This window comes from Larimichthys crocea, chromosome XXII (genome assembly GCF_000972845.2).
Source record: "Larimichthys crocea isolate SSNF chromosome XXII, L_crocea_2.0, whole genome shotgun sequence".
In the NCBI taxonomy this organism is placed as follows: Eukaryota; Metazoa; Chordata; class Actinopteri; family Sciaenidae; genus Larimichthys; species Larimichthys crocea.
Window position 1 is genome coordinate 3,397,844 of NC_040032.1, and position 16,442 is coordinate 3,414,285.

At 40.9% G+C, this 16,442-nt stretch overlaps 1 protein-coding gene and 1 non-coding gene across 3 annotated transcripts; one reads left to right on the forward strand and one right to left on the reverse strand.

The window, feature by feature from the left end:
* Positions 1-589: 589 nt before the first annotated feature.
* Positions 590-7,643, forward strand: LOC109140349 (uncharacterized). Its single transcript, XR_003461515.1, has 3 exons — positions 590-721; positions 2,653-4,284; positions 7,506-7,643. It is a non-coding gene; the product is annotated as an uncharacterized LOC109140349 (transcript).
* ccni2 (cyclin I family, member 2) lies at positions 5,563-14,283 on the reverse strand. 2 transcript variants are annotated; one of them, XM_019266947.2, is made up of 7 exons: positions 13,921-14,283; positions 13,086-13,242; positions 12,261-12,395; positions 11,417-11,491; positions 11,130-11,270; positions 7,488-7,787; positions 5,563-6,914 (listed from the first exon to the last, which is right to left on the reverse strand). In XM_019266947.2, the coding sequence occupies exons 2-7, from the start codon at positions 13,197-13,199 to the stop codon at positions 6,591-6,593; spliced, it is 1,089 nt and encodes a 362-aa protein (XP_019122492.2). In that variant the 5' UTR covers positions 13,200-13,242; positions 13,921-14,283; the 3' UTR covers positions 5,563-6,590. The 2 variants fall into 2 exon arrangements, with proteins under 2 accessions (XP_019122492.2, XP_027129728.1); XM_027273927.1 differs by lacking the exon at positions 13,921-14,283 and adding an exon at positions 13,786-13,839.
* Positions 14,284-16,442: the final 2,159 nt, after the last annotated feature.

Sequence of the window (16,442 nt, forward strand, 5' to 3'; positions counted from 1 at the left end):
CTGGGTATCTACCTGTCAGCCCCAAGCTGAAACCTGCAAGGAAAGCCTACATGGAAGTGCCAAACACTGCAGTTCTTGAAATGACCACTTGAGGCAGGCTATAGGACAAGTCGATCTCCATAAGGCCCCATGTTGCAAAAGCCAAACTAAACAGAAGAAAATAAACATGTTTATGACAACTGTACGGAGTCTGAATTTTTATAAAACTCCCCTGTTCAGATTATAATAAGACTTTAGGACTTAAGAAAGGTTATGCATAATTAACAGCCTGGCCGCTGTGATTGACAGGCTGGTGCCATTACAGGCAGCTTGTTTGACCATCCAGACGTCATTCAGCCCGCCTCACGTCCTCTAGATGTCCATTTTTAGATTAGCTTAGAGACAGGACAGCCAGAGCCACCACAGTCTGAGCTTCAACACAGCTCCTGTGGGTGACGTCGCGCACACAACGTTCATTCTTCATACTGTGGTCTGTCTTCAAATCTCATGTCTCTCGCCTGTCCCCTTCCCATCTGTACATCACCCATCCTCCTCCCCTCCTTCCCTCTCAGCTGCATGACAAGTTCGAGCAGCTGAAGGGGATGCACCAGGAGGAGAAAAGGAAGGTGGAGGAGAAGCGGAAAGACCTCGATGAGGAGATGAACGCCTTCAATAGGAAGAAGGTGGCAGCTGAGACGCTCTCCTTATCTCAGCCCCTCAAGAAAGACAAGGACAAGAAAAAGTAAGTTTCTTTCTGTCACTCACTCACTCGCCTCATTCTTTCCATAGCAGGAAGCTGCTTTTTCCAACCCTGCTCCTTTTTTTTTTTCTCTCTCTTTTTTAAAAACTAATCCTGTTGTCTTCCCATCCTGCTACTATTTCTCTACACTAGCTTCTCCTGCTTCTCTCCCTTTCTCCTTTTGCCGTCGAACTGCCGTTACAAGCCTTGAAGCAGGAGGTTGGCATTCTGCAGTGTCACATCAATGAGCCTTCAAACTGAATGCGCTGTGCAGTTGTCAACCTATCTCCAACACACACACACACACACACACACACACACACACACACACACACACCACACGCATTTCAGCTATTATGAAAGCCTGGCATGTGTTAGGGAAACTTCCTCCCCTTTTTTGTCCTGCCCAAGCTTAACATTTCCTGTCCTTTCACTCTTTCCTTTTGCCTCGCTCTAATTATTCAGGATATTCAAGGAGGAGCCAATGAGCTCACTCGCCATGGCGATCGAAGGCTCTGCTTATAAATAGGTGATGCAGAATACAACTCACACAAGGCAAACCTGCTTCAGTAGGGGTATGCTGGTGGAACACAGGTAGAACTACACGTCACTGTACTGCAGATTATTTTTCAAAGCATACGTTTGTTTGTTTTTATCCTCCAGACAGCCCTTGGCTTCTGTTCATTTCAGTACATTAGAACACTTGCAGGCTCCATTCCTCACTCTGAACATCACGTCACTTTTACTTTCTTGTCAAAACACTTTGCGTTGCCAGTAATCCAATTTACGGTAGCTTTCAAATTCCTTAAATGCACCTTCAAGGAACCTTCAGCGTCTTCTGGTTTTGATTTACCAACAATGTGCACTATGTGGCCAGACCTGTTCATCTGATCGCCACAAATATTTTCTGGAATAGTTTTGGCATGCAAGAATTTGATTGGCTTCCACAGAGCTCTGACCTCAACCCCACCCAACATCAATTATCCGCAGTCATTTCCATAAACATGATGTGGAGCACATTAGAAAAGTTAGACTTTCACAACAAGGCTTTTATGCTCACTTTGCTTTATACTCAAGGTGCTTTTTGCCTTTGTCTAACCTGTTAATGTACTCACTGAATAAGTTGTGACATAACGAACGTTTAACTCACATGACTGATGAGCTGCTTCCGCTCCAACAGTTTCCTCATTGCTCCCATGGCTCTATACTAAATCCACGATCACTCCACACAGATCCGATGTAACCCTCCTCACGTTAACACATGGAGGAAACAGAAACGTCACACTCCCATCATGTTTTCTGCATGGCTGAAAACATGGCTATTAATGCTTCTGTGGCTACATCAGTGTAAATCCATGAATCCAGGCTCCAAACTCACAGCATATGGCTATAATATTTAATATGTAATGTTTTTGCTGTAGCCATCTTTTTAATCTTGGATGTTAGAGGCCCCTTGGCCTCACCAACAATTTAATCAAGCTGTACTGACAGTAATGAAGCTAATGGATGTCTGGCATGTTGGGAACGATCTGAATTTGGACAAATGATCTGCAGTGACATGAGCTGTGCATGACTTGTAGTTAATGTAGTCCGAGCCGGAGCTCAGGGTTTAATGTGAGGACGTGTGGCTCCATCTTGTGGCTGCTCACACGCTTTGCTTTGAGCGCTGCTGGAGGAAAGCGATCTTCCATTTTGTGGTTTTGTGAAGGCGATCGCACGGATCTCTCTCCGCTGAAAGATGAACTACATCTTGAATGTGGTTGCGATGGCTCACATTGTTTTCCTCTCACTAACACAAGCAGCACCTCTTTGTTTCCACGCTCCTTTATCAGCCTGTACATTTCAAATCTCTATTAATAATTCATTATTTCATAAAGCAGTTGTTTCTTCATTCATTCAATTTGTTTTCTTTATTGTTTGTCATTGTTTTTCAGTTAATTTATGGGCGCTGCCACACACGACCATGGATTTGTCCTCCATCACCATAGCAACGACAACACCTGTTTTATTTTGTTTGTTGTTGTTTGTTTTTGTTTTGACATTCCATCTTGACATTGTGCACATGGACCAAAGACACTGAGGATGATGATGATCATCATATTGATTTATTTATTCAGGATCTTTCATGCTATGGTTTGTCTGTTTCTTTGGACACTTTTTATATATATATATGCATTCTGTTATTCTATGTTGTGACTTTTTTGTGTTTTGCCATCAAACTGTTCACACAGAAACGAGAGGTTCAGCCCTGCAGTGTAACACAGCGGGCGAGTCATTTGAAACCATTGAGTGTTTGAAATGTTGTCCGTGTGTGTGTGTCTGTTAACCTTTTTGTAATCAAAAAAATTTAGATTAAGTACCTTTCACAGTAGAATAAATCCCTGTATCCAATGAGCCCAAATAATACACCTAGATAGCACTATGTCAAGCAATAAACTGAGTACCTGTATACAGTACAACACTGCATATACGTAGGTGCTGACAACTTAGTCTTAAGTCTTAATAAAATCTTATGCAATATACTGGTGCTGTTTCATATTAACTCACTAAATGTATGTGAATATTTTCTAGAGCTTACCCAGGTTAATATGCAAAAATGTACTAGTTTTTGAATATGATATTGTAAGAAGCACATATGACGGTGTACATTGTCCATAAGTGATGTAACTTTATTGTAAACCACGAGTTATCGCCTTGATTTGAGTGTTGTGACAGTGGACACACACGCAAACATGAAGCCAGTATGTACACACACACACACACACACACACACACACACACACACACACACACACACACACACACACACACACACACACACACTGAGGATTCAGGAAAACATGCAAGCCTCAGACATGGAGAGAAGAGAGCAGCTGTATTTACTGTCTGTCGTTGAAAATAAATGCAAACCCCCAACCTCCCTCCTCCTCCCGATTTTGATGTGTCTCCTTGACATGATTTGTTTGATGATATCCGTCCAGGAGGGAGATGAAAGACAGGTGAAGACACGTATTCCCTCTCACACACACACACTCACACTCACACTCACTCTCTCTCTCAAAAAGACAACACACAGACGCTGTCTGCTTCAACTGTAACCCAAACAGCTGTCAGCTCGAGGAGCACGGTTTCCTGTTTAGCAATCGCCAACTAAAGGGCTGAGAGATGTTTGCTCAGTCTGCACACAATCCTCCCTGCTTTCACCACCGTGCTGCTGAACTCAGCTGTCTGTGTGTGTCTGTGTGTGTGTGTCTGTGTGTGTGGTGTAGGAGTGTAGGATTGCACGTTTACAGTGTGTTTGCCAGAAGTGGAGAGTAAGATGTGTGTGGGTATGGAAAAAGAGAATTATGTGGGATTAATTGACTTTGTGTGTGTGCGTGTGTAAAGGAGATGGCCAACAGTGAGCTTGTGAGTGGCGTGTGTATACAGTATGTATGTTAACATAAACTGCAGCTGGCAGTTGGGGTTAAAAACCACATGAGTGTATTTTAGCACTTCCACACTTCCTCATTCAAGTAGAGAGACCACAGATCAAATAGTTAGGAACATAAACTGGATAACGTAGGGTGAGTTGACTTTATTATCAATTAATCTAGATTTTGTTCGGTGGGTAAAACATTAGAAAACCACGAAAAAACACCCATCACAAGCTGTAAGCCTCTTTTATGTACCGTCACATTCTCTATTATGTTTATTTAACGACACAGAAAATGCAATTCACTGAAAACAGAAAGAGGAAGTCATGGCACGGTATTGAAATCTTCCCATAGTAAATGGTTTTCTGTTTACAATGAAGGCTTTGCCAGCACTATTATTATTCTGTCCACCACCTGCAGAGCTTGCTGGATCTCACCCAGCAGTACAGTCTGTTCAGAGCTCTCTGTTCTCTCGATCCTTTAGTACACCAACAAAGTCTGCTAGCAAAGCTGAGTGATAACCGCTCTCTTACAGTCTGTGTTATACACAAGACAACACAGCGGTTCAAATTTAGTTAAATCATATAAACTTTAGGTATTGTGCTGTCAAACATTCACATGACAGGTTTACTTTATGATTGAGGGAACGACATGATGAAGGCTGAGATGTTAACCACTGTAAAGTACACTAACTTCATACAGGGCAGATTTCACTCATTAAACTGCCGACTAGATAGACATTACTGGAGTCGTTATGAAGTAATTATGGTAATTATGGAGCCCATTCCTGTCAGCGAAATGGGGAAAATATGAAATGTTTTGAAAGATAAAAATAGAAATACTGCTAAGTCAAAGGTATGAATCAGCAGAGATGAGCAACGGGCTACAGAGGTCTGAAAATCTACAACCTCAGAATATTTTTGATTTTGAAACTTGTAATCTTCAGCCCCAATAGACACTGACTCAAGTGACATCACTTGAGGTAATTTATCGGATTTCAAATGGCTCCCTCTGGAGCCCAGAAGACTTTATACAACTGTTTTTCATATATGCAGTAGTACTTCCCGGGAGCTGTGATCAGACTTTGATATGTGAAATTGGGTGACTTCCAACTTCAACATTTACTGTATAGTGCATTACATTTATTGCCATTTTATTTGAGTGTAAAGCTATCCATAAAAATAGAGCCCTCAAAAACTATGCAGAATATAAAACTATGCAGAATATATTCTGGTGTCATTAACAAAACATGTCGGTATAATTTTATGTTCATGGAAACAAACAAAATTTCACCAGCTTGCTCAAGAACACTAAAGAGAGCATGTGTGTAAACCTTTATTCTCTCTGATGCTGCACTAGATATGGTGACCATCCAATCCCAGCAAAGCTCTCTAACCTTTTGAACGTAACAAACCAGAAAATGACACTTTAGACTTTTGAAGTCATAGCTTTATTTCTGTGGTTGACCAGACAAGATATAGCTGCCTCAGTAAATGGAGGAATATAAAACAAAATAAAATCTTTACATTGGTCACTGGTGTCGCATCCAGCTTGACTAGATGAATCGAAGCAGATTTCAGAGAACAGAGTAACCAGTTCACATTAAAAGTAACATTTCAGCAGCCTAGAGCGAAAGAACGACGATCAAAGTCTGCTCCATTCTGTAAATAACTAAAACAAACACAGCACAAATGTTTAATACAAGTAAGTAGAAGATTAAAGTAATAATTAAAAAAAGTTGTGAAAAAATAGAATTATTTGCATTAAAAAAAGTCTTAATCTCAAAGTGCTATGTGGCTCTGCGGGGAACCTGAGCACCAACATACCTCTCACAAACAAAATCATGATTAACTCTCAAACATAAAAAAAAAAAGAGCCATTCTTGGCCTCAACCACACTCATTAAAAAAAAAAAAACACACACTCAACTGTCTTATTCTTCCTTCACCTCCAACCTGTTCAACAAAACTGGTGGAGGATGTAAAGGACAGGTAGGTTTAAAAATGGAGAAACAAAGAAGTAGAGAACTTAAATGGACCAAAAACTCTGAGCCAAAGAGAAACATCTCAGTTCGGCTTGATGATTTTTCTTCTTGGCTGCCAGGCTGTCAACACAGAACAAGTTGTGGCATCAGAGTAAGAGGTGAACTCCGACACTGACACATGCACACCTCCAGATTCACATTTTGGCATGAACAAGTGCACAGAAGAGACTAAAACGATATCTAAATCTGACCTCAGGCAGGTCATTTTCTTAAATCTTTTCTTAAATCTTTCATATGAATCCTGAAATGTTATGGCAGGTGAGTAAGTCCGTTACTTCAGTGCCCCTTGAAACTTGAATGAATAAGGCTAAATTACTTGAAAAGGTGCTGAATTACAATACTTGTAACATTCTCGCTGTGACATGGGACCACTGTGCACTTGTAAGAGGTGGGCGGTGTGAAGAAATGTCCGACTAGTTGACAGCGGGGTGCAGAGGTGGGCAGGGTGAGACGTTTTTCTGCAGACCCACGGCATCGATTCCCTCCGCCCCTAAAGCCGTCTCCTCATTGTACAAGCACCTAAAACCGTCATAATACTCGTCACAGTCGCCCTGCTCGCAGATGCCACGCCCCCTCCTGGCCTGCCTGAGGCGCTGAGTGGGGCTCCAGGCTCGCTCTTCGTCCTGGATCTGGGCACTGTCGAAGATGTAGACGGCGTTGGCCGGCAGGGAGAACTCCAGGCTGTGTAGGTACTCGTCCACGATCTCTTTGCAGTGGATGAACTCGACGCTATCGACCTGGGAGAGACATCGAAATGGGTCAAATGTTGGAGGCTAGAACTAGATCCAGTTTTACCAAAGTGGCATGATGTTTCTCAACTTTCTAGCATTTTAAGTTGCACACTTTTGTGACAAAATATACCAAAATATCCTTCCCTTAGTTTCCTTTGTGTGACCGTTATCCTGACAGCACTGGATTGGTAGAAGCAGCTGCTTTAACTAAAGATGTGTTTTTTGGCAATACACAAAGCATTATTTGAAGACCTGAACATGCCAAAATGTGCCTTCATCCAAAACACTCTAGTATGATAAAAAATTAATGCCAAAGGTGCAAAGGTTTGTAAAATAAAAAAATCCGTGGTGCAGATCCTTTATTCAACTTCTATGAATGTACTGAATATCTGATATTCAGTAGGCAAATTTGTATTTTGAAGGCAAGAATCATTTTAACCAAAACATGTTCTTGGTGGCACAAATTACGTAATGTGCTGCTCTAAATGACCTAAAACGTATCTATGGCATGGATTCCAGTATACCAAACAATAATCTTGGAGAAAAGGCCTTCTCAGCAGGCCCGTGCATTTCTCTTACTTGTGCTCTCTTCAGCAGATCAGTGAAGACGGAGAACCAGTCGGGCGTGACCAACTCCAGCTCCAAAGTGATGATGGCCAAGGCCAACGTGGAGCCCTTGAACTGCCAAAGCTGGTGGCAGGCCATACAGTGCTGCACCTGCCTGGTCCACAGCGCCGCCTGGAAACCTGAAGGCCTCTTCTGATGCCCCGGCCCAGCGGGATGCACACCGGGGTCTGTTGCAGAGTCCCAGCCGACGCCGGAGCCGAGCCCGATGGACGGAATGAGGTGCGGGTGGCAGGAGACGAGCAGGGCGTGGAACTGGACCGGAGAAGAGCCAGAGAAACGAAGAAGAAAGAGACCAAAACGTTAAGCATAATGATGTCATTGTTGTCTCATTGTCCACCCCTCCCTAACTTCACAATTCAACATCAAATACACCAGAGCATTTAAAGTCTAACCATACATATCTACATCTTTCATCCCTTTGACCCAAACTCCATTCACATCCATGCACTTTCACTTTGCAGTCTGTGATTCTCTGCTCTTCTCAAGTGTTCATTTCTTTATCAGAAGCTGCTGTAGAAACTTGGAGCTCTGTGCAGGAGGACACTATGAGCAACAAGTAGAGAATCTGACTAACAGGTTTTTGCCTGTTTGCCTGAGGAATCATAGTAACCTAGTTCGTATCATATCGTACGTGCAGTGCTCTTGTTGTGTTCCTATTTGTAGGCAGGAACTGTAAATCACAATAAGTGGGCCTGGTGAAGAAAATCACAGACTAGATTTTGTTGTTAGTCTTTCATTCATGTTGTGTTTAGCTCATTTGCTTCAGTTTGTCTCAAACTCTGTAGCAAAAGCAAGTTTTTCAAGAAAGTTGAATTTATTGGGAGGTATATTCAGCAATGTGACGCTAAAGTCAAAAAAATAATCCCTCAAACAGTTCCTCTTGACTCCTTCCTTCTCCTTAAGTTTTTCCTTCTTTGCACCATTTTTTTGGAAATGTCAGCAATTCAGGGTGACGTAGGAAACGAAGGAAATTGTGTATTTAGACTCGACAGTCCTGAAAAAGGCTGAAAGATTTTAGCATCACAGAACTGATCCTCCCTTTCAAAAGGAAAAAAAAAGCTTTACTTGGATGTTGAAGTATATTTATAGGCATCTCTGTAAATCAACTTATTTAATCAAAGTGTCATGGTGGAGCGTCTGTGATCAAATTTATTTTTAGTCTATGGAGAATAAGACTTTATTTAGGAAAAGGAATTCTTCAGGGCAGGAAGAATGAATGTGAGATACTTACAGTATAGTTAAAAACTATTTGAATTATATACAGAGAGAAAATGTCTTTATTTTATCATAGTTTTTATTAATACATTATGTCTCTTTATTTTAAAAGTCTCGGATTTTTGTAATACCTAAAAAGGGAAGTGCGAAGTCAAGAGTAGATTCATCAATATCAGTCAGATCCACAAACTGTAACAGTAGAGGAAAGTGCGATTTTTACACCGAATCTGTCCGATTCAGTTCAAATGTGCCAAGATTTGCTTTTTGGTGACAGTTTATGGTTTGTGGCTTTAAGAAAAAAAAAAAAAAAAAATCTGTCCTCCTTAATATCACAAACAAATCTAACGCTGTTGATTATTTCAGGCAATGTAGGCTGTCCTTCGGCCTAAGATGAGACTACTGACTCACAGGATGCAAGACCTCTTAAAATCAACTGGGGGAATTTCTAGAGCTAGTAGATCGATATAAAAACAAAAAACAAACAAACAAACAAAAAAAAAAAACCCACTAAATCACTCAGATTTATTTTAGAGAAGATGTGTGTATTAGGATTTATAATCACTAAAACTGAAGAAGTTGTCTCAGTGGAAATCGTTTTGAATTGTGTGGCTCAGTACAACGTGGTAAACTATTTCTGTCAAGAAAATTATGGGCTGTATTCATAAAGCACCTAAATGCGACCTGTTTTACCTCCAACTTCAGAGTTACATTCTGCAATTTCCCAGCGTGGGATAAATAAAGTATATCTATCTATTATATGATGTGTTCAGCCAAATTTCAGCATAGCCGCTGTGTCTGTAGATATAAAAGGCTCACTCTAATGGAACAAAAACAAATATTCTTATTTTCAGGTGATCATACACTAATGAAGACAGTTCTATTTAAATATTATATTCCATTTCTGCCTGATTCTGTAAATAGAGCCCCCTAAATCTTACACACTGGACCTTTAACATGACCAAAGGTCTACAGCCATGCTATTATGTAGAAAGTCAAGGTATCAACCATCCCGAGGGGACCATGAATGTATGCACCAAATTTCATGGCAATCCATCCAAAAGTTGTTGTGATATTGGCGAGTTTACAGTTTAAAAGAATTAAACTGATATTGTTTAATGCAATAAACTAAACAAATGTTTTACCATGTAATGAAGCCCTATGTAAAGCCCATCGGAAACTGTTTCCACGGCAGTGAAGTTATTAATCTTTCATCAATCCATCCTGGATGACTTCTTGATAAGAGCATTATGAATACAGCCCTGGGCCCAAGAGCATGAAGGGCTGTGTGGTGTGTGTTGACAGTTTAGTCAGTGGTTTAGGCAATTATGTGTGAGGGGGTTTAACGATTAAACTACTGTAAACAGGTCCATGCTGTGAAACAATATTGTGCCATAAACAGTAATGCAGCATGGGATTTTTTAACTAAGACAAACCTTGCATTGACATTACAAAGTCTTAACAATTCACAGCATGTTATGGACGTGCCAACCACCTAAATCGTCTGTTTCTAGAGGGTTTAGGGTATCAACAGTTGGGCTGCGGGTAAGAGTTAGTCAGAAGTGCCTTGGCCTGATATGCAACACGCCGCTTGCAAATGCAGTCTTGCGTGGTTCGAGGAATCTCATACAGCTCCATTCAGAAACGCTCTGTTGCTTTTTGTCCACGTATACAGATGTCTGGTGACTGGTCTGGGTTATACTGAAAGTTTTGTCCAATAATTTTGCTTTTGTCCTGAAGCTGCACATAGCTGACAATGAAAATCTTTAAATAGAGTTAAAATGGACCTCTACTTAGCATTTAAACGACGACGTGGCGCTAAAGCAGTGATTTATTTTCAGGGTTAGCAGTTATTTAAAAACAGGAGTAAAGTGTGCAAAGACAATAAAATGTCTTTTCAGGGATACAGTTTTATGGTCAGCCATTGTAACCAAGTTTTAATTATGTAATATGTACAATTTTATTCTCAAGTATTGAAAGACCAAGTAGCCAAGCCAACACATCCCCTAATTTTGATCTTTGAGTTTATTATTTTCCCTTCTTGTCTACGGACACGCCAACCAGGACTGAAGGAGTTTATAATGATGGGCACAATGAGTCAAATCAAATAAATGCACAATCTATATTAGGACCAACTCTTTAGGGTGGGAGGGTGAGGGTTAGTAAACACCATCTTGAAGCAAACACAATGCGAGCATGATGGTTTAATGTGTGCTTTTATACTGCTGTGTTTTTTTTTTTTTAAAAAGGCAAGACTGGGACCTGAATTCACAAAGCATTTCAGCTAGCCGGCTCGCTCTGAGACGCTCTGACAGCTCAGGTCCAGTTAAAAAAGAATACCCAGTTATGTTTGCCTGTCTATCCTGCTGAATTGTGACTTACTATGTGAATGAAATCGACCGGTGTCGCGGTGTACAAGTCCCAGTGCAGCTTGTCTAGAATGATCCTCTCCATGCGAAGAATCTCCGCTGTTGAAAAGTTGCATCCGCTCTGCACAACCAGGTCTTTAACAGAGCCTATTACCTGTTTAAACAGACGCCAACAAAAGGGAAGTAAATAAACGTGTCGTTTTGAAGTAGCATTGTCGTGGTCTTTTTTTTTTTTTTTTTTTTTTTTTTAAAACAGCTGTATGTGACGTACTTTTGTATCCTTAAAAATGAAGATCTTACCTCATCTTCCTCATTGATTTTGGCAGCCAGGACCAATGAGGTAAAAGCAATGCATTTCAGGTATTTTGGTTGGGCCTAAAGAAAAAGAAAAGATTTCTTTTAGTCCTTAAAAAGCAAAAAAAAAAAAAAAAAAAAAAAAACTGAATGTAAAAACAATACTAGGAATCAGATGCTTTGGGAAAATTTGGTAAATTACCACATTTGGGTCGGCATTGATCAATTGTAGCGCTGATGAGGGATACTGGCAGTTTAATGAGGTTTAAAAAGGGGCACTTTTAGGTCACACTGAATATACACTCATCTCTTTCTCCCTACAACAAACAACAAACTAGTAGCTCAGTTCATACTGATCAGCAGTCCTATCCAGTGTACAATCTGATGCAGATTATACAAGTATTTCCAACCAAGCAATCTGACTAAACTAGACATTTAGAACGGGCTCTAATCAGCATGACAGGAAAATGTGCTCGTCACGAAAATTATTATTATCCAACAAGTCCTTTTAAAAGCATAATATATATTGCTTTACAGACTGAAATCAGAGGGGTGTTTTTAAAATATTATTCTTAAAATAAAGTTTCTGAAATAACTGGAAATGTTTGGATCACATCCTCCATCAGCGGTGTGATGAGTTGCTGGCAGTGCTAACCAATAGCCCAAAAATACACGTACACAGATGTAGTTACTACAGAAATCTACAGACACACACTCATGTAATAGTCTATAGCAAATACAGACGAGAACTCATGGCTCATGGCTATTTGTGCAGGTTTTTAGTACTGGGGATTTTAGAGAGATATTGAACACTGGTTGGAAGCTATTAACACACGGTGTAGCAGTCTACCTTGACAGTGGACAGCAGTCGGTTCAGGACACAGACTCCCAGTGCAAAGGTCTCTGGACTGAACTGGAACAGCCTGCTCATCTCGCCGAGCCAAAGGATCATTTCTTGGTGTTGGGATGAAGAGATGTCAGCGCCCTGAGTGGTCAAAGGAGATAACAACTGGTTAAATCAAAGACTAGACCTCGAGCAATTTTACAAGCAAATGTTTAACTGTGTTTTTGAGTTGAGAGAAGTCCCAACAGGTTTTAACCCAAACTTATGTCTTCTATAGGAAATGTTACTCACATTATGACTTGATGCTGTTTGTTTCCAGTCAACCCACATTTGATAAAAATAGGGCAGACAAGTGTATATTAACGGCCTCAGTCTAACAGTACAAGTCAACCACATCCTCTACCACTCTAAACAATTGCAACAGAAAGTGAACAGCAAGATTTATTGCAGGACTGAAATATTTTTATATTAGTGTACTTCATAAAGTGTAGACTTGACACAGGGTGTGTGTGTGTATATATATATATATATAGCACCTACACGAGAAAATACAGTCACATAATTGCTGTGAACTATTCATTGCCACCCTGCACCCCATTGACAACTCATAACCTGAACTGTATTTCTTTATCATGGAAAGTCCTCTTATACAGCTGATCATTTCCATAAACAAACGAGACCGTGGCCCGCTTCTTAAAAATGACAAATCCTGTTCAATCAGAGTTCTTAGACCTGACTGCGTTAGTGTTTATTGACATTAAAAGACTACGTGAAGCAGCTTTTAAAAAAAACAAGCTGGAAATGCACACACAGACAACTTTGTCACCTCACCTGGATGCATCCATTCTTGAAGACAGGCACCTTCCATAGGCGAGCCTCCCTCACCAGAGCGGCCTCCAGCAGGATGACCAGGCGACCGCTCTCCACAGCTCCTGGGTTCTTCATTGCGACCGTGGCACAGGCCAGGCTGCACCCAGGGCACACACACCTGAAGCAGGAGGAGGAGGAGGAGGAGGACACAGGTAGGGTTACAGTGGGAACTGGTTAGCCTTCACTCAACAAAATCCTCCATGAAGCTTTGCACACACACACTCCATGCATTCATTCGGCTGCAAGTTTCACCTTCATTTGCGTAAGAGAGATCTGATGAGGATGCAAGATAAAAAAAACACTGGGTTCACTTTCTGAGAGGCAAACAGGGAAAAAAAAAAAAGGCAAAACAACACAAAGGGTTCAACAAAATAAACAGAAAACAGCAACTTGAGCCTCTCCTTTACACTGAGGACAGGTTTAAACAAGTTTCTCTGTTTATGTTTTGACAATTTTGGGCGCCAGTTCGAATAATGTGGTGAGGAGTTCTCAAAGTATGCAGCAGGAAACAGACCATCGCTCGGTTTGATAAACACCAACGCCATTTTGCAGAGTTTTTGCAGGCAGATCGCGCAGGATTAAGCAACTAGATTTTAAATGCAAAACGTTGGAACAATGTGTACGTGACTAAATGTGCACACTCAAACACTCATGCACGCACACTGAGGATCCAGGCGGGATAATAGGCTGCAGCTGCTGCTGCTGCCTCTTGCACAGTTGCTGCAGCAGTGAGAAAAGAAGAAAAAAAAAAAAAACATTTGTCTTCCTCTTTTGTTCCTGTTGTTGTTTTTCATACCTCTATGATTTCAAAAACAGGAGATCCCCACGACGGCAGGTGCATTTATACGGTTGTTGTTGTGTTTTTTTTTTTTTTCTCCAATTAGTCCATATTCAGCAAAATCAGCAAAGAAACAAACAACAGTCGGATGCTGTTGGAGAACACAATCTCGGAGGGAAATGTGTTTTGGAGTGAGTGTAGGGAGAGCAGCCGCATTATATATATATATATATAAAAAAAGAGCAAATAAAACCACAAAAAAAAAAAGCGCGAATTAATCCAAATAACTGCGGTGGTGGTAAGAAAATAAGCGCAACAAAAAAAAGAGAGGCAGGAAGCAGAGACTGGGAGGACTGAGGGCAGGCTGTGTTTTGAACGCTCTGGACTCCGCCCACCGTGACGTCACGCCGCCGATTAAACAGAAATGTGTTAGTGGGTCAGACATACGGGACCCCTCACACAAAATGGTCGAGCTTTCCACTGGAAATGGAAGATTTCTGCTGTGTGTCCCACTAACATGTTGGTCCAGGTGCTGAGAGGCAGACTGCAGCTCCCTCTCTGCTGACATGCTGGTTTATGTCTCTCTCATGCAGGCTGATGTTTCTCATAAAGTCACTACATAACAAGTCACTCATGGTTGCAAAGATATCTGGAGCTTAATAAGTGATCACTTATGGGGTCTTGTCTTGTGCTTGTTTTACTTTCTTTGCATTCCCTTTGTCCCTTCTGGTTTTATCCATCGGCATATCCCATCAAACCTCACTCTGAGGGCAGGTACAGTCCTGCTGCAGCCTCATCTCTGTGGTTGTCTTTGATTTTACTCTCAGGGGTTTTCCACTGATGGCATTTGTCAAGTAGTAGGGTGGAAAGCACATTAACACTCATGGTTTTGGTCTTCTTGCTTAATGTTTCCTGTTTTATTTTGTAATTCTCCCCTTTTTTATGTGCTTGTGCTTTACTTCCTGTCGTTGCTGCTCCAGCTGATTGGTCTCTGAAACTCAGAGTGTGGTGGCTCTGGCAGTCCAGTCTCTTCTGCGCCACAACTAATCTAAAAAATTTGCAAAGACATGGACCTGAAGCTGTCAATCCAAGTGGCTACACTTCACAGTTATGCATAACTTTAAGTCTTGATATAATTTGAACAGGTGCAATAGTTGCAACCTGTATGAGGCTGACTTGAGGCAGAACTGGACACACTGGGCAGCCATCCCTCAGTGACCCCAGGAGCACCAGATTTAGTGAATAGAAATTTGTTTGCTATTTGATAAATTACTGTTTTGTTTGGTTATATAATAGTGGTTAAAGTTGGATTTGGCAGGTGGCAGAACGCGCTACCTCAAACAAAATGTGAGAATTTGCTGCTTTTATATAATCTTAAATTCACTGTTGAATGTTGATGTCTAAGAAGCCTAGAAAAGGACATAATGTAAGAAAAGGTTAACATACAAGTCAGAAATATAGTTGAATTAGTTATATTCCAGAGCGTTCCTGTCCATGTTAACCCCCAGTAATACTGAATGCACCACCAAAGAACGATTTAACCATAATGGCTCATAGGGGTCTCATTTTCTACCATCTTAAAGATGGGTCCTATGTCAGATTTTGATACTTGGAGAAACATGGGTTGTGGATGCAGGATGGGGGTTAGTCAGCAGTTCAAAGTACAGGTTTGCCTCTGAGTGCCCTGGTGGGTGAATCCAGGCATGCCTGAGGCTGACAAAGTAACCGTAGTGAAAGTTAAGTGACCATGTGGAGATAAGCCCAACGACTTGAGTCTGAGATGGTTTCGAATGGACACTGCCTTCAAACCTTTATGATTAACAGTATAGCTGTTGCTTTGATTCTGCATGAAGCGTTCAGCAATCATAGCTGTTTGTATCAACGATACATTAGCAACGACTGTTCGTCTGCTAATGTTAACATGTATTGCATCTGTATCTTGAGTATTTTGGCCGTAAGACAACAGAAATGTTTTTGTTTCACTGTTTTGCCTGAATAAATAAATACATACTCACATGATCGACTAATCAACTAATCATTTCAGCTCTATCTGACAGAGAGACACTAATCGACTGACTGTCCAACATTGCTATCAAAGAACCAGATGCACTTGAACCACCTACAGGTGTGTCTCAGGATAATGTTGTGATGACTGACATATTTACTGAAGGTCCAGTGTTTAGGATTTAGTGACAGCAGTGAGGTTACAGATTGCAACCAAATTAATTCCTCTTTCAAATGTGTAGGATTGATTATGGTGGACTTGGTGGTGCACACTGCAAACCTGTTCCATCTGTAGGATTTTCAGGTGATTGTACACTAATGAAAACATACTTATTTATGAATATTATACTCCATTTCTGCCAATAGATCTTCCTAAATCTCTCAGATTAGACCTTTAATGCAGACTGTATGTAGGGAAGCATGAAAGAGTTACAGTCATTTCTAAAAACTGCAGGTCTGGTAATATTCTACTAATCTAACGTGTAAAGGTGTTTAAATATGTATGTACTCAATAAGAACATGAAGTGTGTATATAA

Bases quoted from the DNA above. Each gene is read 5' to 3' on its own strand.
- ccni2 (XM_019266947.2), bottom strand. From the start codon at position 13,199: ATGAAGAACCCAGGAGCTGTGGAGAGCGGTCGCCTGGTCATCCTGCTG. The intron at 11,492-12,260 runs GTAGACTGCTAC...CTTTTTCTTTAG, and splicing joins GACTGCTGTCCACTGTCAAG to GCCCAACCAAAATACCTGAA. The intron at 11,271-11,416 runs GTAAGATCTTCA...CTGTTTAAACAG, and splicing joins AAATCAATGAGGAAGATGAG to GTAATAGGCTCTGTTAAAGA.